The sequence below is a fragment of the Choloepus didactylus genome, chromosome 19 (assembly GCF_015220235.1).
Source record: "Choloepus didactylus isolate mChoDid1 chromosome 19, mChoDid1.pri, whole genome shotgun sequence".
NCBI lineage: Eukaryota > Metazoa > Chordata > Mammalia > Pilosa > Megalonychidae > Choloepus > Choloepus didactylus.
This window is the reverse complement of record NC_051325.1, coordinates 29,762,713-29,786,636: the sequence shown is the minus strand read 5'-3', so window position 1 is coordinate 29,786,636 and position 23,924 is coordinate 29,762,713. Positions and strand designations below refer to the sequence as shown.

Genomic DNA, 23,924 nt, shown 5'->3' with positions numbered 1-23,924 from the left:
ATTTTGGGGTCTTACCAGAATAGGACATAAGGCCCTATTTGGTTCCTTTTGATTCTCTAATCCCTCAGAAATCCCCTGCTGTTTTCCTCTCCCCTCTTTCCCTAGGGAGGTAGTCTACCTGCAGGCACATGATCCTTTCAAGAAAAGGCTGGGTTTTAGCAATTCCTGAACAAGCTTCACAAAGTCCCCTTCTGCCAGGGGGAAGCAGCCCACTGCCTGTCTGACTCTGGCTACCCTCTCCCAGCCCCACCCCAGCTCTCCTCTCAGCAGCCCCAAAGCCTCCGGGAGACTCAGAGATGCTTAACTGCTCCCCATTCACCCTGCAACAAGCCACCTCTGGGGAAAAGAGGTAAGCCTCTAAGAGCACTGTCAACCTAATCATTTTAAAAGCCTAACAGGATTTAGCCTCAGCATTGCTGCCCAATGCTCATTTCTAACTGGCCGCTATCCCATCCTCCCTTTTGACTGAATCATCTCTGTCCAGTGGCCATGTTTTCCAGCCCCTCCCACTTCCCTGTGCCAGCAGACCCTTGAACCTCCCATGTGGGAAACAGGGCCTGAAGTTTCTCCTCTCCTTCCCACATGCTTGAGGTGGGGGCCTGGAACACTAGGACCCTGCCGAGATAGAACAGTGTCAAGGCACACCTCGTTAAAGTATGCCCGGATGTGAGAATGTGGCTGAAGGACTGTTTTCTGTTATTGTCCTTGAGATTAAGATAAGAGCCATGTGCAGACTGATGTAAACAACCATGGGAAAATGTCTACGTGCACAGTAAAGCATTACTCTACCCTAAAAGCGTAATAAATAAGGGTTTTGGGAACAGGACTCACACACTCGCCCAACAGGCGGTGTGTCCCCTGCTCCCAGTCTCTCAAAGATATTTTGTCTCTAATCTTAATTTCTGCGTCGCCCCCCGCAACACTCCCATCCACATACACATCAGTATCACCCCTGGTGCTGATTCCCATCAACTCCACTGTGTACAATTCTCCCTGGCTTCTCCCCTCTCACTTGAGTGATGGGTCTTGAGGACAGGAATTCTGTCCAAAATCCTGTTTCCAGGGAGTGCCTCAGTACTCTCAAACCTCTCTTCTAACAAGGCTCAAGGAGCCTCTCATCCATAAGGAGGGCAGTAGAGGTCCCATTTTCCCCAGGACAGTTCTGCTTTATGCCGATTGTCTTGCCTTCACGTTAGTGCTCCTTTCCCTCTCTAAAGTGCCCTAATTTGGGTAATAATTTATATAATCTTGTGCCAGTTTGGATATATTATGTCCCCCAAGAAAAAGCCATGATCTTTTAATCCAATCTCATGGGATATCGGGATTAGGTTGTTTCCATGGAGATGTGACCCACCCAACTGTGAGTGACACCTTTGGTTAGGGTGTGACCTCTGATTGAATGTTTCCATGGAGGTGTGGCCCTGCCCATCCAGCGTGGGCCTTGATTAGTTCACCGGAGTCTTGTAAAGGGGCTCACCAACAGAAGGACCTCAGAGCTGCAGCTAAAAGAGGCATTTTGGAGAATGCCATTTTGAAACACAACCTGGGAGCAAGTGGACGCCAGCCACGTGCCTTCGCAGCTAACAGAGGCTTTCCGGATGCCAATGGCCTTTCTCCAGTGAAGGTACCCTATTGTTGATGACTTTTGGACACTTTATGGGCTTAAGACTGTAACTTTGTAACCAAATAAACCCTCTTTATAAAATCCAATCCATTTCTGGTGTTTTTTGCAAAATGGCAGCATTGGCAAACCGGAACAAGTCTCCCTAACTAACTCCTGTCCTTCTATCACTTCATCCCTGGCCATCCTTGAAATGAGACAAACCTCTAACTAATTTTTCAGCAGGAGTGAACAAGAACACACCATTCTGTTGCCTAAAAAATACCTCAGGTAATGTAAAGGGTGTGCCTGTTAAATTGTAGTGTGTCTTCTTCATTGGTGAATTTATCAATAATCTAAATCATCTCTTTTGCATATAAGAAGGAGCAGAGAGTAAATGAAGGAACAGGCCTCAAATTTTACGGGTTTATGCAAAAATTCTTAATACTGGACTCAATCCAGAGAAGCATTTTCTTTTCCTCTTTAGAAAGTTCTGGCTACCAAAATTCCAGAAATTGCTTTCTCATTCCCTAACCTTTCATTTTTTTCCCCATTGCGTAACAGGAGAGCTGAGGCCTTAGGCCCAATTTTCCCTTTAAAGATGATTTTTACAGTCAATGAGCCACGTCAGGGAGCTGATGCCAGTGTTTAAGCGAATCCCAACTCAGTTTCTGATGACTCAGATTCCCTGCCCTGCTCGGGAGGGCCGCCAAGACTCTTCACGTAAACCCGGCCGGGTGGCCCCCAGTGGGTGCGCCAGGCTATTGGCCCCCGCGCCGACCTCTGCCGGCGAGCCCCGCCACCTCCTTTCGCCACCACCTCCCTTCCCCGCCCACGGCCCCGCGCGCCGCCTGCCCTCGGAGCCAGTCTCTGACAGCCGCGGCGCTGCGCGCTGCTTCTCCGCTGCTCCCGACCGAGGCAGGTAAACAGCCTTGTTGTTCTTTAAAGAAGGAGGCCGCGGGCGCGTGGGTGCGGCGGGGGTCCTGACAGCTGGGGTGCGGCGGGGGGCAGCAGTCGGAGGCCTCGAGACCGAGGCGGGAGGGGCCACGGCCGAGCAGGTCCGAGGCGGCGGGTGACGGCGAGGCGGGCAGGGAGAGAGGCGCGCGGGCCAGGCCTGCCCCAGCCCATCGCTTCCCTTCGGGAATTTGCTTTGGATAATGAGGCAAGCCGCTTGTATTTGAAAGTGGGGGGATGTCGGTGGTACCGAGGGGGCCTGATGGCCGCCTCCGCGGGGCCGCAGGCCGGGGGAGGTGGGGCGATCGCCGGGGCTAACGCAGCGGGGTAACGGCCGAGGAGGGCCACCAACCGGCTCGACCGGGAAAACCAGGGAGGGGGCTCGTGGGGCCCGCGGGGTCCTGGCTCCCCGCCGGCAGGTCGACCCTCGGAGCGTGCGGGCCAAGGCCGGGGGTGGACCGGGGCGCCTCTCGGCAAGGCCGGGCCCACCCCGCGGGGTGGGGGCAGATGCTCCAGGCTCGCCCTGGGACGAGCCCGGGAACGCCCGGGGGCCCCCGCCGCTGAGCTCCTCCGGAGGAGGCCCCAGCCTCCATCCACGCGACCGGGCCTCACCTGGGGCGGGTCCTTAAGGTCCCCGCCTAGAGAGCAGTCTCTGGTGGCCCCTACCGGCCCCGGGTGTATGGAAGCCCCGCAGGCTTCGCTTTTCACATTCTTTCCTGCCCCTTTGGCGATGGAAGGAATCTGCGGAGGGGACCCGGGTCAGTCCGCCCTCAAATAACTGTTCTCCACATGCTGGACATTTGATACGTTTCTCTTTTCCTTAAGAAAAAAACTCCAGACTAAGTAGGTTGAAAGGTTTTTTGCAAATCATATTAAAAGAAAAATAAAAACAGAAAATTGAATTAAAGGGTCAGACTCTGAAAGAATTATCTCAGATTTGAAGAAGGAAGAAAAAAATCAATGAAAAAGAACAGTTTTGCTTAAGCAGACACTGAGATGCTCTCAATGAAAAAGAACTAGAAATAAAAAGAAAGAGAACTAGGATGTTTTTGCATATTATTTGATATGACAGTTGGTTTTCATAACTGTGAGAGGAAAATATCAAGATTATAATAGGTAATTTGTGAAATGAATTATCTACAGAATAAAAATGCAAATTTGGGTTATTTTACATCTATTAAATTAACAAACAACAACAGTAATAGTAACAGCAACCCATGTTGGAGGTTGCCCTGAAACTTGGCTATTGAGAGGTACAGGGAGGTGACAGGCAGAGCTTGGGGGTTAGAAAGACGGCTTTGGAATTAACTTGTGACTTTGGACGTTGTTCTTGATTTCCTGATCTTTTTGTCCCTTCTTAAAATGGAGGAAACTATACCTCCTTCAGCTGATCCCTTGGTATATATGTCTTTATTCCTTTTCCTATTCACACCCCACTGATGTCTCTGTGAATCAGTCCACACCCTCCCTAAAGCCACTGGGTGATGCTCTAAGAAGTTAGATCCTGGAACTCCACTCCTGGGAATTTACCTGCAGTGGAAGAAACAACAACAGCAAAGTCATATGCAGGCATATATTCAGGGCAGCTTGATCTAAAATTAGAACTGGGGAACAGCCTAAATGTGTAACAAGTAGGACAGTAGCTAAGCAAACATGACACACTACCTGAAAGGAACATTATGTAAGCATCAGAAATCATGATTATGGATCCTGTGATATATGGAAGAAACTGACACATCAAAGTACAGGTTACCAAACTATCTACTTACTCATACATGATGCACATGTGGAAAATCTGAAAGGAAAATCCCAATAAATGTTTTAATAGAAATTATAAATTGTTTTAATTTTCTTTTTGCTGTATTGCTTTTACTATAATGTAATTTTTTTAATATTTTAGGGGTCTCAATTCTTAAAATGGAATGGACCCACAGTTTTCTGTGTGAGAGAAAGAGAGAGGGAAAATCCTTTTTAGGGGGAACAGCATCATATTTACTTCTTCAATTAAATTGGGTCACTTTTCATCAATTTCTTTGTTCTAGAACAATTTATATGGGACTTCCCAGTTCTTTAAATGTTTAAAATGTTTTGCCATTGTATCCTTCAAGACTAGGTGTTTTGTTTTGTTTTGTTTTTTTCCTTTCGGTCGGGATTAAAGAGGTTAATTATTTGATAGTTTCGATTTTATTTTTTTTTTTTGTAGAAAATCATTCCCTTAGCTTTCAAATTTATAAGCAATTGTGCATAATGCTTCCTCGTAATTTTAAAAAATTTTTAGGTAGCCTTTCTTCCTTTTCCAAATATTCTGTTTTTCCTTGAATTGATTTAATAGTTGGTTTATTGATTTATGTATTAGATTTTTCTTTTAAAGAAACAGTTCTTAGATTTGTTTATCAATTCTAGTTTTTTGTTATTTTTTAAGGGCTTCTGAATATATTTCAAAACTCAACAGTTTCAGCCAAGCCGAAGCATTCTGTCTTCCTGGAGGCACCTGTCCAGCTTAGCTGAGCAACAACAGATTGTACGTACCCTGCAGAATCTCTTTGGTCTTGTAATGGTTGAAAGTCACCAGCTGCCACAGAAAATGAGGGTTGGGAAAGGCTGTGCCTATATATAACTCACACCTATTGCATCATCATTTTTTATAAAAGCAGCTTGATTTTGCAGAGAAGGGACCACACCTTTTTTTCTAGTTACACTGAATTAAATAAGGAAGCAACCATTTTAGAAATAATATAACAACAATAATTATTTAAGAAATATTTCTGTATCACATTAGCACTGAACATGACTATCAACCAACTGATAAAACCAAGGCAAAGGGTTTTCTAAACTGTAGTTTTACCTAATCCATTCTCACTTTTCGGATCTTATTTCTTCTTCCATGGCTGTAACTGCTGCCTATTAAACATTCAGAACATGTCGGTATCTAACCCGGTGATGGCCAGAGCATTATAAAATAATGCTTGAGTGAACAGTGTGTGCAGCTGGTTCTTACAGTTGGGAGAATTTTTTCCTCTATGTGTTAAACAATCCTGGTATCCTTTTTTTCCTATTATATTCTACTTGCTGCTACAGTGTTGTGCATTCAAGGAGAATGTGCCCTTTTATGAAAAGCTTCATAAAATGTGAAGCGTTAGCTCCTGGGGACCTATTCCCCAGCTGGGCTAGGAGTGCAATTTCCCTGAGAAGTTATTATAGATTTCCAAAGCCCATTGCTAGTTATCAGGCCATTGAACTGGGACAAGTTCCAGCAATGTTGGTTTTTAAAAGCTCTTCAGGTAATTCTGACATCGGGCCAAACTGGGGACTTCTTTGTCCTACTCAATCCAGGATGCATCTCAGGCTGCAGTGAAAACCCCCACCGCAAAACTCAGCAAAATTTTGTACAGCTTTTATCAGATTCTTTAAAGAAGAGATTAGAAGAGATTAAAATAGGACAAATGAATTCTACTTAGTTCGGGAAAGTTTTCCTGGGGGGTAGGGGCAGTACGTGTGGGATGGGGGGTAGGCACTGTTTGATCCTTGCCTCTTTCCAATTTAACCAATTAAATTTAGTCATAATATATTATGAGCATTGGAAGTTTGGCTCCAGTGTGTTCTTTAGTGGAATGGAAGGTTTTGCTCACTGTATTTGGATCCCAGCTCCCCCACCTTAAACCATTCTTAAGGCCCTGACTTTTCTTTTTTCTTTTTTTTTTAACCTTTTTTATGGTGAAATATAGCATACATACAGAAATGTGATAACTTTCAAAGTACAATTAACAAGTAGAGAGCAAATTTCAAAGAATGTAATGGGTTACAGTTCCACAATTTCAGTTATTTCCTTATTGTGAAATATACATACAGAAATGTGTAGCTATAGAGAAAATTTCAAAACATGTTATGGGTTACAGTTCAACCATGTCAGTTATTTCCTTCTAGCTCTTCTGGTACCCTAGAAACTAATATATATATATTTATATAAAGACTCAGTATTCGTAAGCCTTTGTTAAATCCTATCTTGCCAGTTGCTACCTACCTCACTCTTGTTTCATCACTTTCTTAATCTTCAGGGATATCTGGGCAGTGACCACCCTAACTTGTTCATATTGAAAAGGGGTGTCGACATTATGGGAAAAGGGGATACATCTGGTTGATGTTCTTGAAGAGGCTATTTCCTCTGGGTTTGGGACTTATCTGGCATAGGAACACTCTGGAGGGTTTATGTTTCTGAAAAGTAAACTTTTAGGGGGTGAAACTTTGATAGACTCTCAGATAGGGACCTAGGTATCCTTTAGTATTTTCAGAACTACTGTTGGTTAGGGCTTGGCATCTGTGGGCATTTGGAATATCTAGCTGGAGCTTGCATAAGAGTAACCTCTAGGATAGCCTCTCAACTCTATTTAAAATCTCTTAGCCCCTAAAACTTTATTTTGTTATCTTTTTTCCCTCCTTTTGGTCAAAAAGAGGCATTCTCAATCCCTCGATGCCAGGGACGGGCTCATTCATGGGATTCGTGTCCCACATTGCCAGGGAGGCTCACTCCCCTGAGAGTCATGGCCCACATAGTGGGGAGGGTAATGAATTTATTTGCAGAGTTGAAAGGCTCTGACTCCTAATCGCCATCTATAAATGGGAATAAGGATTAATGGGATAATCAGTCGATCTTTTTTTGTGCCTTCTCTTGAGTCCCATTGCTGTGTCATCTGCTCATGCACCAATGCCACATTATCGTATTTATTGCTGCTTTATAATGCATTCTAATATCTAGCAGAGCAAGTGCTCCCTGCATTGTCTTCTTTTTCAAAAATTTCTTTAATCTTCTTACTATCTAATATATATATTTTTTTAATTAAGTCAATGTGAATTCTGATTGAAATTGTGTTGACTGTATGGATTATTTGGGGCCAAAGTGGTATCTTTCAATATCGGTTTTCCTTTTTAAAAAATGTGGTTTTCTCTCTTTCTCCAAGTCTTTATGCCTCTCAGTAAAGTTTTGTAGCTTTCTCCATATAAGCCTCACTCTTTATTTTTAGATTAAATCCTGGATATTTTGAATTTTTTATTGCCATTATGAATGGAATGTTTTCCCGCCACTAAATTCTCTAACTAGTTAGAGCTCATTTTGTGGATCGCTGATTTTTTTTTATATATTGATTTCAAAAACAGCCATCCCGGTTGAGCCCTCTACCATAAGTTTTACCCTTGGGAAGACGGCTGCTGCAAAGGAGAGGCTAGGCCTCCCTGTATTTGTGCCTAAGAGTCTCCTCCTGAATGCCTCTTTGTTGCTCGGATGTGGCCCTCTCTCTCTGGCTAAGCCAACTTGAGGGGTGAGGTCACTGCCCTCCCCCCTGCGTGGGATCGGACACCCAGGGAAGTGAATCTCCCTGGCAACGTGGAGTGTGGCTCCCGGGGAGGAATGTAGACCCGGCATCGTGGGATGGAGAACATCTTCTTGACCAAAAGGGGGATGTGAAAGGAAATGAAATAAGCTTCAGTGGCAGAGAGATTCCAAAACGAGCCGAGAGATCACTCTGGTGGGCACTCTTACGCACACTTTAGACAACCTTTTTTAGGTTCTAAAGAATTGGGGTGGCTGGTGGTGGATACCTGAAACTATTAAACTACAACCCAGAACCCATGAATCTCGAAGACAGTTGTATAAAAATGTAGCTTATGAGGGGTGACAGTGGGATTGGGAATGCCATAAGGACCAAACTCCACTTTGTCTAGTTTATGGATGGATGTGTAGAAAAGTAGGGGAAGCAAACAAACAGACAAAGGTACCTAGTGTTCTTTTTACTTCAATTGCTCTTTTTCACTCTAATTATTATTCTTGTTATTTTTGTGTGTGTGCTAATGAAGGTGTCAGGGATTGATTTAGGTGATGAATGTACAACTATGTAATGGTACTGTAAACAATCGAAAGTACAATTTGTTTTGTATGACTGCGTGGTATGTGAATATATCTCAATAAAATGATGATTAAAAAAAAAAAAAAAAAAAAAAAAGCCATCCCTAAACAACTAGGCATTTGGGGGTGATTTTCCTGGATTTTCCAGATGGAAAATTATACTTGGCTAGAACTTCCAGAACAATCTAAAATAAGAATGGTGATAGCTTGTTTCTTGTCCTGTTCCACACATTAGAGGGACCTTCAGTTAAGAGAGCGTGTGGGCTTTCTCCTTCTGATAGCTCCTCTTGTCACGTAAATCCCTCTACTTTTCCATTCTATAGGTGACTTTGCTATCCATGTACATCTATTTCCCCGTGTATATTTTAGAATAAATAGTATCTTATTGAGCTCTTCAAAAAAGTCCACCTGGAATTTTGGTTGGCATGTCATTGAAAGTATAGATTCATTTGGGGATAACTGACATCTTTATAATACTAAGTTGTTCCAACCAAGACCATGGAATACCTTTCCATCTTTTTTTTTTAGGTCATCCTCTATGTCCTTTAGAGTTGTAATATTTTTTTCCCTTTGGAGATTTTCTCTTTTCTCAGTTAAGTCAGTTCCTAGATACTTTAAAGTTTGGTTGCAATTGTGAATGATAACTTACTTTTTTATTATTTTTTCTAGTTAATTATTGCTGGTACAGAGAAATGCTACTGATTTTTGTAGGCTGATCTTATATACCACAACCCTTCTGGGCTCTAATATTGGTTCTCATATTTCCTCTGTTGATTTTGTTGGATTTTCTACATAGACAATCACACTAATGCAAAAAATGACACCTTCAGCTCTTCTTCCAATTCATGCACCTGTTACTTCTTTGCACCTGGCATTGGACAAGAACTCCAGTCTAGAGATGGTGCACGCCCTTGTCTTGTTGCTACTCTTAAAGGGAATGCATCTAAAGTCTATCCCAAAAAGCAGTTGCTGTTTTTGTTATATAACCTTTATCAGGTTATGGGCATTCTCTTCTGTTCCTCATTTGCTAAGAGAATTTTTAAAATGTAAATAGGTGTTGACCTTTATCAAATGCTTAATAGAATGTCTTGAAATGCTTTGTAAATAAATATTTACAAATTTGGCTGGATTTGGCTCACAGGGGTGAATGAAAAAGTTGTTGTCATAAAAACCCTTTAGATTGGGAGTTATTAACTGAGGTAATAATAATCCCTAGTTCAGTTCCCTGAGGTATTTGAACACAAATGTGAGAGCTGGGTCCCAAGAGAAAATGGAGAGGTACCCAGGGAAGCAGGCCTGCACAAGATGGGGTGCTGGGAGATGCAGGGTGCAAGAAAGAGGCCAGTCAGCATGTCCCAGGACCCCTGCCCAGAAGAGCCTCCAGAAATCCTAATTGGCCTGATCTGACTTGACTTAACTCCGCTTGTAACTTTTAAATATATTTTAATTTACTTATTTCCTCCAAGGGAGCACTTGTGATTTCAATGATGATAGGAGAAGCATAAAAAAAATTAATTCATTTATTAGGTTAATGATTCTTCCTATAAATATTCTCCAATTTAGTCTTTAGCTCTGAAGGATGTGAAAACTCATTTTCTAATATTTGAGAAAATAGGGGACAGAACTAACGTCAGTGCTTCTGTGCTGTGGCGTATAATGGTACGTGAGGACAGTTTGACCTCTGCTTTCAGACCCAGGCTAGTGAGATCTTTCATCTGAAAGGAGATTTTTACTTTGTTGAATGTAGATTCCACAAAGGGTCATAAACTAGCATCCAGAAGGGTTTTGTTTTTTGTTGTTGTTGTTTGTTTGTTTGTTTTGTTTCCTGAACTGTTAGCCCTTTTAGATAAGGAGTATTTCTTTTGTACTAAAAATTAGAAGAAAATAAGTCACCCATAAGCAGTAAATACTGAACTAAAACTCATTCTGAGAGCCAAGTGCCTGCCGTTCTTACCCCACCTTGAGGACAGGTATGTACTTGGGTGCATAGAGAGAGAGAGAGACAGAGAGATGAATTTGCAAGTGAGTTTGCAAAATGCTCAATGTTTCCCATTTCCAATAAAATTATATTGAGAATCCCTTTGAGGAAGTTCTTGGCATTTCTGTATTCAGGGGACATTAATTCCTTCACTTAAATATCTATCATATGCTATTGTCTGTATTTTAAAACTTCAACTTCTTTGTGAGACCAAAGGAAGAGATGTTTATTTTTTCCAAAATTTAAATTTTCTGTAGCACACTATCTAACTTAACCTGTCTGGCCAGTTTAATTAAACAACCTAAATACATGGAGCCTAGAATAGGGAGTGAGATCTGGGGTGATTCTGTTTAGCTTAATGTAATACCCTGATACATTCCAGAGTATTTGGGGCAGATAATAAAGAAATATTTGCCAAGTCCCTTGAGGGATGGGAGAAAAAACATGGAACTATTAAATTAAACTAGGAAATTCCTGATATTCTCTCAAGCATTGGGGACTCTCAATTTAATAAGCCAAGCCCTCGATCTTTAGTTTGGCCCTTATGAAACTTATTACTGTAATAGTGAAGCTAAGCCTACTTATAAACACCCCCAGAGAACCTCTTTTGTTGCTCAGGTGTGGCCTCTCTCTCTAAGCCAACTCTGCAAATAAACTCATTACCCCATTACCCTTCCCCCTACGTGGGACAAGACTCCCAGGGGTGTAAGTCCCCCTGACACATGGGACATGACTCCCAGGAATCAGCCTGCCCTGGCATTGTGGGATTGACAATGCCCTCTTGACCAAAAGGGGGCAAAGAAATGTAGCAAAATAAGGTTTCAGTGACTAAGAGATTTCAAATAGAGTTGAGAGGCCACTCTGGAGGTTACGCTTATGCAAACTTCAGCTAAATATTGCAAACTTCCATTGTATGCCAAGCCCCAACCAACAGTATTCTGGAAAATCCTAAAGAAAACTCTAGCTAAGTCTATCTAAGACTCTATAAAAGTTTTAATTACTAAGCTTATTTTTCAGAAACTTAAAACCTCCAGATTGTCCCTATGCCAGATAAGCCCTGAAACTTAGAGGTACCAGTGTCTCCCAGAACATCAACCAGTTGCGTTCCCCTACACCATAATGTCAACACCCCTTTTCAACATGGAGATGTTAGAATGGTCATTGCCCAAATATTCCTGAAGACTGAGAGAATGATCAAATGAGAGGGAGGAGGTGTAACAAAGAAGTTAGGATTCATCAAATAATTATGACTACTGAATTATTATATAGATATTTCTTTTTAGATTCTAATGTATTAGAATGACCAGAAGGAAATACCTGACATTGTGGAACTGTAACCCATACTATACTTTGATATTTGCTCTATAACTACTTGTCGAACTGTACTTAAAAATTTATCACTTTTCTGCATATATATTTCACAATAAAATAGGTTTCAAAAAATTAAATCCTAAAAACATATATACATATATATATATATATAAATTATATATACATATACATGTATTTCATATGCTGCTTTCTGCCAGGTACTGCCTTAGCCCTGCTTACATCCCTGCAAAGGAAGGATGACATTAATTAATAATTATTAATTAGTTAAGTACTCTAATTACAGAGTTATTTAATTGCTGCAGTGCCCACCTGAGATCTTCCTAACTAGATGTCCATAGGCCACACTTGGCCTCAGCTTACCCAGAAATTCCTCTCCAGTGGGGGGAGTCCTTTCCTCGCAGCAGTCTGCCCAGCAACCAGGACCCTGTCTCCACCCCCAGCCCCCACAAGCGACTGCTCTAGTGCAAGGGAATGAGATCCATGCAAGGGAATGAGATCCCCTGGGCATAGATGCCCCAAGCCCCACAGGAGCCAGGATCCCTTAGAACAACCTGATAGCAGCTTCCAGAGTCCCCCAAGGACATGCCCAGATAAACAAATTACTGCTCTAAAGCTCAAAGCCATGGCAAACCAACCAGGTATTTTTCACTTATAATTCTCCCAGTTCAGATGCAATTTGCCAATCAGAGATTATTTTTACCATAAGCAGTGTTGCCGCATTCCACCTTTATCAATTTTCCAGGAAGCAGAACTAGAAATTAGCATAGGTCAAATTTGTCCTTAGAGGAAAAAGAGTTTTGCTGACTAGAAGTGCAGAGCATTTGTAACTGAGGAACCAGCACCGTTGCTGTTCGTTCATTCATTCATTATGCAGCAAAAACAGACGCTGATGGTTTCAATATAAATACAGAACACTGACATCCACTTCATTTTGCAGATCAGTCATCATGGTGAAAAGCTACTTAGGCTGCTGGATCCTGGTTCTCTTTGTGGCCACATGGAGTGAGTTGGGCCTCTGCAAGAAGCGGCCAAAGCCTGGAGGAGGATGGAACACCGGGGGGAGCCGATACCCAGGGCAGGGGAGTCCTGGAGGCAACCGCTACCCACCCCAGGGTGGCGGTGGCTGGGGTCAGCCCCATGGTGGTGGCGGCTGGGGCCAGCCCCACGGTGGCGGCGGCTGGGGCCAGCCCCACGGTGGCGGTGGCGGATGGGGCCAGCCCCACGGTGGCGGTGGCTGGGGTCAAGGTGGTGGCGCCCACAGTCAGTGGAACAAGCCCAGTAAGCCGAAAACCAACATGAAGCACGTGGCAGGGGCTGCTGCGGCCGGGGCAGTGGTGGGGGGCCTTGGCGGCTACCTGGTGGGAAGCGCCATGAGCAGGCCTCTCATACATTTTGGCAGTGACTATGAGGACCGTTACTATCGTGAAAACATGTACCGTTACCCCAACCAAGTGTACTACAAGCCCGTGGACCAGTACAGCAGCGAGAATAATTTTGTGCGCGACTGCGTCAACATCACCATCAAGGAACACACGGTGACCACTACCACCAAAGGGGAGAACTTCACCGAGACCGATATCAAGATGATGGAGCGTGTGGTCGAGCAGATGTGCATCACCCAGTACAAGACAGAGTACCAGGCTGCCTACCAGCGAGGCTCGAGCGCAGTCCTCTTCTCCTCCCATCCTATAGGCCTGCTCCTATCTTTCCTCATTTTCCTGATAGTCGGATGAGGAAGGTCTTCTCATGTGCCCCATCTCGCTGGTCTTTTACCATGTTGGGGGATGGGGGTGTCTACCTGCAGCCCTTTTAGTGGTTGTGTCTCATTCTGGCTTTCCTCTTTGTCACACATAGGTTCATCCACCTGGCACTGATGGGCACTGGGAAATGTAGAGTAAGCACAGGATGCTATTTATTCAAGACCCTTGGATCGAGTCCTTAATAGGCCACTGCTAATGCCGAGCTGCTAAGACTGTAACAGCAAATGATCCTCGGTTAGTGGAGGCTTCTTTTTTGTCTAGCTAGACTGGTTGTAGCTAAAACAAATCTCAAAACAGTTTTTAAATGCTTAAAATGCTCCAGCTAGAACCCAGTGTACCAATGCCCCAGCTTAGCAGTGATTTCCTAGCAATCTGGAGAAATTTTTTTTTTATCCAATCTAAGAAAACCTGACTGCATTTTCCTGCTCAAATAGCATTGCCACCAGATTTGGAAGGAGGCCACATGATACTCATTCAGGAAAAAAAATTTAGAAATCCTTAGCTCTTGGGCTGTGGGCTCAGCCTGGGGAGGGGGTGGGAGTGGGTCCTGTGTCTGCAGAGAACTGCGATGGCACTTTGCATGTTGTGGTGCAGGCCACGCTGCAGCTGTTGCATCAAGAGTAAATAATCATCTAACACTAGAACTCTGACCAGGGGACATTTTCACAGGAAATGAACCTAACTAACGTATCTGTGAAAGTCTTCTGGGATCCCTAGGAGGCAGTCTCCCATTTTGGATGTGCTTTAAACTTGTGGCATTCCTTTCTACGGTAACAAACTATAGGTAATTAAGGCAGCAAAAATTTAAATTAGATTCTGGACACTGAAGGCAAATCTTTATTCATTTATCTGGAAATCTGAATAATTTTAATGTGTTTGGGTGAAGCCAGGAGATTTTATCATAGAAGAAGTTACAGCTGTTAAAAGCACAATTAACATAGAGGATTACGTAATGAAGAAATGGTTAGTGTACAAAGAAAAATGTTTGCATTTCTTTATTGCTAGCTCATAACTCAAAAATCAGAATTAGGTCAAGTTCTTAGTTTCTGTAACTGAATCAAAGAATAGGGAGGTAGTCTAAAAATGTATCTTAGATTGGAGATGACATGCATACGATCCATTAAAAGTGGAAAAAGAAATTGTTAATGTTATTTACGTAAGGTAAAATGATTCCCTGAATCATTCAATATTGTCACCTAGCATAGATATATTACTATTCTGCAATGTAATTGGCTTGCTCTGTGTGGATAGTCTATGTAAAAAAAAGTATATATATATATATATATTGCATATGACAAACAAGTTTTGTTTAGAGCACTTAAGTATCTAAGGCATTAACTGTTTTTTGTAATATACTAAACTCGATATGTGAGAAACCCTTTTGCTTGGTCCTTGTGCTTACAATGTGCACTGAATAGTTTTGTATAAAAATCCAAAATGTACACCATTAACTGGTCTTTGAAATAGCATGTACTTGATATTTTCTATATTTGTAACTTCGCATGAACTTGTTTTGATGTGTAAGAAATTTATAAATGTTTACTATCTGCCTAAAATTAAACAGGAGCTCAAATGAGCATCTTCTGGGACATTGGCAGTGGCATTCACCGGGGCTTGTCCTTTCTCGCGGGCTCGTCCTGGGGGTTCGTCTGAGTAAAGTGGCCCACTCAGTTCTCATACCCCAGGTGATGGCTGATATTCTATGATGCTGCCCTTACTTTTACTTTCCAGCCACACAGCAGTTTATTTATGCTGTCTCTTCATTTTCTCTGCAAATATCTAAGTGTGCTTTGCACTGGATAATTTTTTTTAAAAAGAGGGGACTGTTGCAGCAGAAGGTACACAGTCCTTGCACACTGGAAGCTTCTTTCTGTCCTAGATGTAGAAATAGAGGATTTTCTTGATTAAAATGAAACTTAAGTTCGAAACTAACTACTTTATGCCCCTCTGACTCTAAGCTATAAAATATCCTCAGGTCCCATGAGCCCCCGGTTGCAATCACTTTCTTTGGATTGAAATTCAACACTGTTTTCATTTGTCACAATCTTTCATCCCATTCTGCATGTTTCTCCCTCCTTTCTAAGTGTGAGGCACCAGGCTGAGACGATCGCAGTTGTCCTCAGCAGAGTAGTATCCTGCAACTAATTTACTAAAGGCAGTACGTAACCCCAAGAAGTGACAGTGATTGGAATCTCTGTACTTATTAATACCTTAGCAAATACCAATATCCTGCAGTGATCAGAGCATCAACTTTGTATTAAGAAAGGAAAGGCAGAATCTACATCAGGAAATCCCATCATTCACAAAACTATTAAAACAAATGACACACACATTCTCAAAAGCACTCATTCATAAAGCCCTAAGCCAATGTCCAGGACCTGTGCAGGCCCTTCTCTGTCCATCCTACCACAGGTGGGCCACACCTCAAATCTATGAAGGGTGGACCAAGGGGGGCTGTTTGGGGCATGGGGCTACGAGAGCTCGGACGTGTGGGCCTGGGTGTCCACATCTGTGAAGGTGAGGCCGCTCAAGGTGCAGGATGGAGCCTGGGTGGGAAGAGAAGGGCCACCTAGGAGCTAGAGGTCTCCATTTGGATGCTTCCTCTAGACCCTGCAAATGATAAAGGCAGTCCTGCCTCCAAAGCTTTCAGGGGAAATCAGTGAAGGCTTTGCAATAAAAGCATTATTTTTTTTTTTTTACAAATATCCCCCAAAGTAGTTCCTGACAAGGGCAGGGCTGGTGGTGTCAGGTTCTGGCAGCTTTCACACTGGCACCTCCCACCCAGCTCACCACCCTCTATAACTGTTCCTCACCTTCTTCCTGGGTCCCCACATCCAATTACCCCAAATAAAACACCCAAACTCCCAAGCACCTTTTTGGTGAACTTCTAGAAAGTGGCTGGTGCTGCAGAAATTTCTTGTAGCATGTGCTCACATTTGTAGTATCCTGCCAGTCAAATGGCAGCATCTTCTTGCTTCCACCCAGAATTTGTTAGCACTCGCTTCTAAGATCTGACCCCAGAGTCACCAACAGTCCATGCAATGGAATGCCACATAGCAACTAAAAATTATGCTTTAGAAAAATTATTCCCTACAAGGGGTATTGTCCATAATATAATTTTAAGTGAAAATCAGAGTATGAATCTACAAGGGCAGTATATCCAATTTTTATAAAACAAAAATAAAATCTATAAAAACACAGAAAAAATACTGGAAATATATTGGTCTTAATGTTAACAGTGGTTATTGCTGGGTGGTGGGATGACAGGTGATTTTTATGTTCCTCTGTATTCCTATATTTTCCAAAGAATTTACACTGACAAAATATTTTTATAACAAGAAAAAGATAAGTAACTTATTTTTCACTCCTATCACGGTGCATGCTAACCCGGCCAATATGTCTTCAGGGGAGTCATAGCTGCAGTGTTTTCTCAGACTGAAGAACAGGTTTTAAGGGTGCGTCGTAGATCAGGCTCCATGCCTGGCATTTGGCATACAGGGTCTCATCTGATCTTCACAATGGCCCCCACTTCAGGAACCTGATAGGTCCAGAGATTCTGTCATTTGCCCAAGGTCACACAGCTGATATGTTTCCCCAAAGAACACTGGGGAACTCTTTGCCTTTGGTTTGTGATGAATTTAAGAATTCGGTATAAAAGTTCCAGTTCTGGGGTTGTGTGCACAATTCATGGCCTATATAAAATGTTGCCCTTTGGACTTACATGGGGCACCAGCTTCAGGTGACTTCAAATAGTACTCGTGGAAGGGTAAGCAATCCTGAAAGCCGGCTCAACATACCTACCCTGGCCAGAAACTCCATCACTCACTGTCCTGTGCACTAATACAATGGTGAGCATCGTCAGGAGCCCAAAAGTTGTTCACAGCTGGTGCCCCCTCCAGCGAAACCATGGTCCTCTAGGGCCCTAGAGCAAGGGTGACCTCCTGCTGGAGCCCCCAGGCTTGAGGCCATCCAGGTGCTTGGGGATGGGAGGCCCTTGCCCCCTAGCTGTTTCAGCAAATCTGCCTCTTTTCTCCCTCTTCCTCTAAATAAGTCATTATCTTAATTTTTGTGATAGGCAAAGACACCATCCCTTAACACTCTTTCTAGACCCTATCACTTCAGAAAACCTTATAAGGACCCCATTTTCCCTGTGCTTCCTTGCTGATGATGCCATCTTTCTAGAACTAGCATAGCAGTATGTCAGTGTCAGTCTCCGCACAGTTCAAAGACATTCCCGGGACTGCAATCGCCTTGTGGGGACCCAACATCCTCACACATACCCCCCAGGCTTCTCCTAATTAAGATGCTGTTGTCTAGATGGCCCTGCGCCCACACACAGCCTGGGTCTCCGCCCACCACTCCTCTTTAGTATTGCCAACAGAGCTACCTAGTAGTGCTCATTGCACAGCAGGTAGAAATTCTGGAGACAGCCCCTAAAATCCAACCTCCCTGCCCCCTTGGCTGGCACAAAGTGAAGCATTTCATGATCAACCAAATTTGTTTAGTTTGGATCATACCTATGAAGACCCAAAACTCTCCTCCTACACACAAATACATTAAAAAAACACATGGCTTAGAGTTGTACTGATTATGAGTTAATTAACATAAAACAGTGAGTGTTAGCTATAATTCAGTGGATGCTATGGAAAGCTGCCAAAATCCTCTTCCCTCCTAAGGCCAAATTCCTAATGCTAGACATGCCCATCACCCAGCTCTCGGTGGCTGCCCACACATGGAATGTGTCCATTCAGGTTTCTGTATGTCCCAAGCTCACCTTGCCAAGGCCCCAACTCCAACAGGGAAGGGGAACCCCACTAAGGAGATCTCCAAGCTTCCAAGCCCTCACAGCTTAGTGTCTGCTGGTCTTGCCCATTTGTCCAAACTCATAGACCAGAGAACCCAAGGAGAAGGGAGACCATATTCTCATTTTCTAGCCAATGCCATATTTTCCTCCTTTCCCCTGACGTCTTCGATTCTCCTTTGATTCCAGTGCTGTGAGGAGGCCTTTTCTTGCAAACCAACCTGAAGATCCCTTTTTCTACACCGCCTCCCAGGAGGTTACTGATGCACAGTGGGTTTGTTATTTACACAGCATCATGCAGACAATGAAGCTATTGTTGTGGACCAGACTAACCCAGAAGGAGGGTTTCCCGCCTCCAATTAGGGACATCAGGCAGAGCTAATCATTCCTCAAGAAACAACTCTGGACCTTTGATGAATGCAGAAAAGAATGAATGAAGGATTACATGCTCAGTCAAGCCCAGACTTGCCCTATAATATCTGTCAAAGACCATTCTTAGCTTTGAGACTTTTTATAGCCTGGTTTCGGCTGCCACCCATGGTTGAGACTCGTTGCTCTGCTGCACGTCTGATTTCGACCAGCTTGGCCTGGCATACTCCCCAGAGCCTGCCAGGAGATGAACTCACCAATAAACCAAGATGGGCTGCTTGATTCTGTCCAACAAAGCTATGGAAAATGCCTGCTGAGCGCCACTGTATTACTTTTGGCATATTTACACTGAATAGTAATTAGACAACTGAAACATTTTTTTATTAGTTATCTCCCAGTTTGTAATAGCAAAACCACAATACAAAATGGAAGAGTATTTGTGTCCTCCAGGGTGAAGGGAAGCCTACAGCTGGTTCATTATAAAACCATATTAACCATACAATGAAATATTATTTGGCCATAAAAAGGAATGAAGTTCTGATACATGCTACATTGTGGATAAACCTTGAAAACGTTACCTTAAGCGAAAGAAGCCAGACATGAAAGGCCACCTGTTATGATTCCATTTATATGAAATGTCCAGAATAGGCAAACCCACAGGAGGAAAGCAGATGAGTGGTTTCCAAAGGCTGAGGGGAGGGGACAAGGGAGAGTGACAGCTACTGTGTACAGGTTTCTTTTTTGGATTGATGGAAATGTTCTGAAGTTAGAAAGTGGTGATGGTTACACAACTCTGTGAATAGACTAAAAGCAACTGAATTGTACTGAAAGATGAATTCATGGTATGTGAATTATATCTCATAAAGGTGATCTATTTTTTTAAAGTATAGAATTACCTACCTGAGAATGAGAGTGATGAGTGGGTGAGGTGAGGGTTAGGCATGGAGATTGAGATTTCATCTCAGAACTTTTCTGCCCACTTATTTTTCTCACAGCTGTTCCAAAAAACAGTCTGTACCAAGCATTAATAGCCTTGGGTCCATAATGTTTATAAACACTTAGCCCAAAGCCCTTTCTGGCCACAGAATCTAAAGGCTAAAAGTAATATGACAGTCTTGGCCTTTATAAAATTAAGTACTGTGAAAAAGAGCATGGCGATGTTTAATCATAGCATGGTTGAGTTTAAAGCCTTCTTGCCCATCCTGCAATACGTTATACTGCAAGGCTGCTGGTGTCAAGCATCTTTACTAGGGGAACAAGGGCATTACCTACATTTGGCAGAAACTCAGCCCCCTTTACCCATCGTTAAATGCCAGAGCTTCCTCAAGAAAAAGCTTTGCATCTTGATGAATGAGTGAATGAATGAATGAGCTTACACATGCTCAGGGGCCTGGGAAGTTGCTTCATGTGCCAGTTTTTGTGCTGCTTCCAGCGTATGCCTTTTCCACTAGATTACAAATTACTCTTCACCCAGACTATGTCGACACCTTGCTTCTATCCATCTGGCGGAAATTTATCCTTTTCCCAGAAGGCAGCCTTTCTCCCAGCTTCTCCATCTGCCCAGCAGAGGTGGCCCCAGCTATTCCTTGTCCATCTTGTAGGGTAGCTGTGCAAATGAGTTTGAACATGCCCTTGAAAGTTGCTGAGCTTCTTTGGCAAGACTGGGCATTGCAAATTGCAGGCCTTGTGAAATGGAGCCCTTGTTTGAGACTTGGGTTCTGTAACTGCCCACATAACATTTCCTTTCTTAGTCACCTTGACTGGTTTGCTCCTGTTTTGAAGCCTCACTGTATCCTTTAAGCACTGGACATCCATCTGAATCACACATGTGCCATTTTGGCTTCCCCTCCATTGACCTGCATTTACACCTGGTCTTCCTTCCTGGTGTCATCCCAAAGCTACACGTCACTTCCACTTGGGGTCAGGAGATCAAATGGTTGAGTCAGTGTCTACTTGGAAAATTTGAGATGTTTCCACGTGGCAGGTAAGGAAAAGAGGAATGCTGATCCAGTCTAGCCTTCAGATCAAGGACACTGGCCCTGCCTTCCTGGTCTCTGAACTGCTAGAGGAGGTGGAAGCATGTTAAGCTGATCATTCCCCAAGGAGAGACCTAGAAAGGAGAATGCATGATTAAGTAACTTTTAGCCCTTCCTTGGGACCGCAAGGCTGAGGTTGGCAGAAAAGCTTGCAGGGCAGAAAGTGTTGTGGAAGAAATCCTAGAGAACACCAAAGAAGTCAACTCTTTCTTCCCCTCTCCCCAGTGGCAATCCAGTCCTCCATTAGCGCATCTGTATTAGACTTCCTGCTGATGTGAGGATTAGCCCCCCAAGAACTGGCCTCCTTGTCTTCTTTCCAGAAAGCCTTCTCTAAGGACCTCCACCACAACAATCTACACTCTATAACCACTGTGTGACAGTTTGGATGTATTATGTCTCCCAAAACGCCATTATCTTTGATGCAATCTTGTGGGGGCAGATGTGTTAGTGTTGATTAGGTTGAAACCTATTGGTTCAGTGTTTCCATGGAGATGTGACTCAATCAACTGTGGGCAAGACCTTTCATTGGATTATTTCCATGGAGGTGTTGCCCCACCCATTCAGGGTGAGTCTTTATTGGATCACTGGAGTATTTTATTTTATTTTATTTTATTTTTTTTTTTTTTTTTTTTTTTTTTTTAAATGCTTAACTTCCAACATGTTCCTACTTTACCCCAAGAAAGTTACATAATATAGCAACATTTCAGTGAACTTGTTCCTACTACAACCATCAGAAATTAACAGACCATAGTCATTTCTGGGCATCCCCAGAACGTTAAATAGCTTATCTGTTCTTCCTGGATTATTGTTCCCCCTTCCTTAATTGCTCTCTACTGCTAGTTCCCCTACATTCTACATTATAAACCATTTGTTTTACATTTTTCAAAGTTCACATTAGTGGTAGCATATAATATTTCTCTTTTTGTGCCTGGCTTATTTCGCTCAGCATTATGTCTTCAAGGTTCATCCATGTTGTCATATGTTTCACCAGATCGTTCCTTCTTACTGCCGCGTAGTATTCCATCGTGTGTATATACCACATTTTATTTATCCACTCATCTGTTGAAGGACATTTGGGTTGTTTCCATCTCTTGGCAATTGTGAATAATGCTGCTATGAACATTGGCGTGCAGATATCTGTTCGTGTCACTGCCTTCCGATCTTCTGGGTATATACCGAGGAGTGCAATCGCTGGATCGAATGGTAGCTCTATATCTAGTTTTCTAAGGAACTGCCAGACTGACTTCCAGAGTGGCTGAACCATTATACAGTCCCACCAACAATGAATAAGAGTTCCAATTTCTCCACATCCCCTCCAGCATTTGTAGTTTCCTGTTTGTTTAATGGCAGCCATTCTAACCGGTGTTAGATGGTATCTCATTGTGGTCTTAATTTGCATCTCTCTAATAGCTAGTGAAGCTGAACATTTTTTCATGTGTTTCTTGGTCATTTGTATTTCCTCTTCAGAGAACTGTCTTTTCATATCTTTTGCCCATTTTATAATTGGGCTGTCTGTACTATTGTCATTGAGTTGTAGGATTTCTTTGTATATGCAAGATATCAGTCTTTTGTCAGATACATGGTTTCCAAAAATTTTTTCCCATTGAGTTGGCTGCCTCTTTACCTTTTTGAGAAATTCCTTTGAGGTGCAGAAACTTCTAAGCTTGAGGAGTTCCCATTTATCTATTTTCTCTTTTGTTGCTTGTGCTTTGGGTGTAAAGTCTAGGAAGTGGCCTCCTAATACAAGGTCTTGAAGATGTTTTCCTACATTATCTTCTAGGAGTTTTATGGTACTTTCTTTTATATTGAGATCTTTGGTCCATTTTGAGTTAATTTTTGTGTAGGGGGTGAGGTAGGGGTCCTCTTTCATTCTTTTGGATATGGATATCCAACTCTCCCAGCCCCATTTGTTGAAAAGACCATTATGGCTCAGTTCGGTGACTTTGGGGGCCTTATCAAAGATCAGTCGGCCATAGATCTGAGGGTCTATCTCTGAATTCTCAATTCGATTCCATTGATCTATATGTCTATCTTTGTGCCAGTACCATGCTGTCTTGGCAACTGTGGCTTTATAATAAGCTTCAAAGTCAGGGAGTGTAAGTCCTCCCACTTCGTTTTTCTTTTTTAGAGTGTCTTTAGCAATTCGAGGCATCTTCCCTTTCCAAATAAATTTGATAACTAGCTTTTCCAAGTCTGCAAAGTAGGTTGTTGGAATTTTGATTGGGATTGCATTGAATCTGTAGATGAGTTTGGGTAGAATTGACATCTTAATGACATTTAGCCTTCCTATCCATGAACATGGAATATTTTTCCATCTTTTAAGGTCCCCTTCTATTTCTTTTAGTAGAGTTATGTAGTTTTCTTTGTATAGGTCTTTTACATCTTTGGTTAAGTTGATTCCTAGGTACTTGATTTTTTTAGTTGCTATTGAAAATGGTATCTTTTTCTTGAGTGTCTCTTCAGTTTGTTCATTTCTAGCATATAGAAACATTACTGACTTATGTGCATTAATCTTGTATCCCGCTACTTTGCTAAATTTGTTTATTAGCTCTAGTAGGTGTATCGTTGATTTCTCAGGGTTTTCTAGATATAAGATCATATCATCTGCAAACAATGACAGTTTTACTTCTTCTTTTCCAATTTGGATGCCTTTTATTTCTTTGTCTTGCCGGATTGCCCTGGCTAGCACTTCCAGCACAATGTTGAATAACAGTGGTGACAGCGGGCATCCTTGTCTTGTTCCTGATCTTAGAGGGAGGGCTTTCAGTCTCTCACCATTGAGTACTATGCTGGCTGTGGGTTTTTCATATATGCTCTTTATCATGTTGAGGAAGTTTCCTTCAATTCCTACCTTTTGAAGTGTTTTTATCAAAAAGGGATGTTGGATTTTGTCAAATGCTTTTTCAGCATCTATTGAGATGATCAATTGATTTTTTCCTTTCGAGTTTTTAATGTGTTGTAATACATTGATTGTTTTTCTGATGTTGAACCATCCTTGCATGCCTGGAATGAACCCCACTTGGTCATGGTGTATGATTTTTTTAATGTGTCTTTGGATTCGATTTGCAAGTATTTTGTTGAGGATTTTTGCATCTATATTCATTAGGGAGATTGGCCGGTAGTTTTCCTTTTTTGTAGCATCTTTGCCTGGTTTTGGTATTAGATTGATGTTAGCTTCATAAAATGAGTTAGGTAGTG

General features: G+C 42.6%; 1 protein-coding gene across 2 annotated transcripts; it reads left to right on the top strand.

Moving 5' to 3' along the window:
• The first annotated feature begins 2,287 nt into the window (after nucleotides 1-2,287).
• Nucleotides 2,288-15,114, top strand: LOC119515748 (prion protein). 2 transcript variants are annotated; one of them, XM_037811889.1, is made up of 3 exons: nucleotides 2,288-2,518; nucleotides 4,977-5,075; nucleotides 12,698-15,114. In XM_037811889.1, exon 3 carries the CDS (start codon nucleotides 12,708-12,710, stop codon nucleotides 13,491-13,493), a length of 786 nt encoding a protein of 261 aa, XP_037667817.1. In that variant the 5' UTR covers nucleotides 2,288-2,518; nucleotides 4,977-5,075; nucleotides 12,698-12,707; the 3' UTR covers nucleotides 13,494-15,114. The 2 variants fall into 2 exon arrangements, with proteins under 2 accessions (XP_037667817.1, XP_037667816.1); XM_037811888.1 differs by having other exon boundaries at nucleotides 2,288-2,522.
• The last annotated feature ends 8,810 nt before the right edge of the window (nucleotides 15,115-23,924 follow it).

What these genes read in the sequence shown, in the direction of transcription:
- LOC119515748 (XM_037811889.1), top strand. Translation starts at nt 12,708, where the DNA reads ATGGTGAAAAGCTACTTAGGCTGCTGGATCCTGGTTCTCTTTGTGGCC.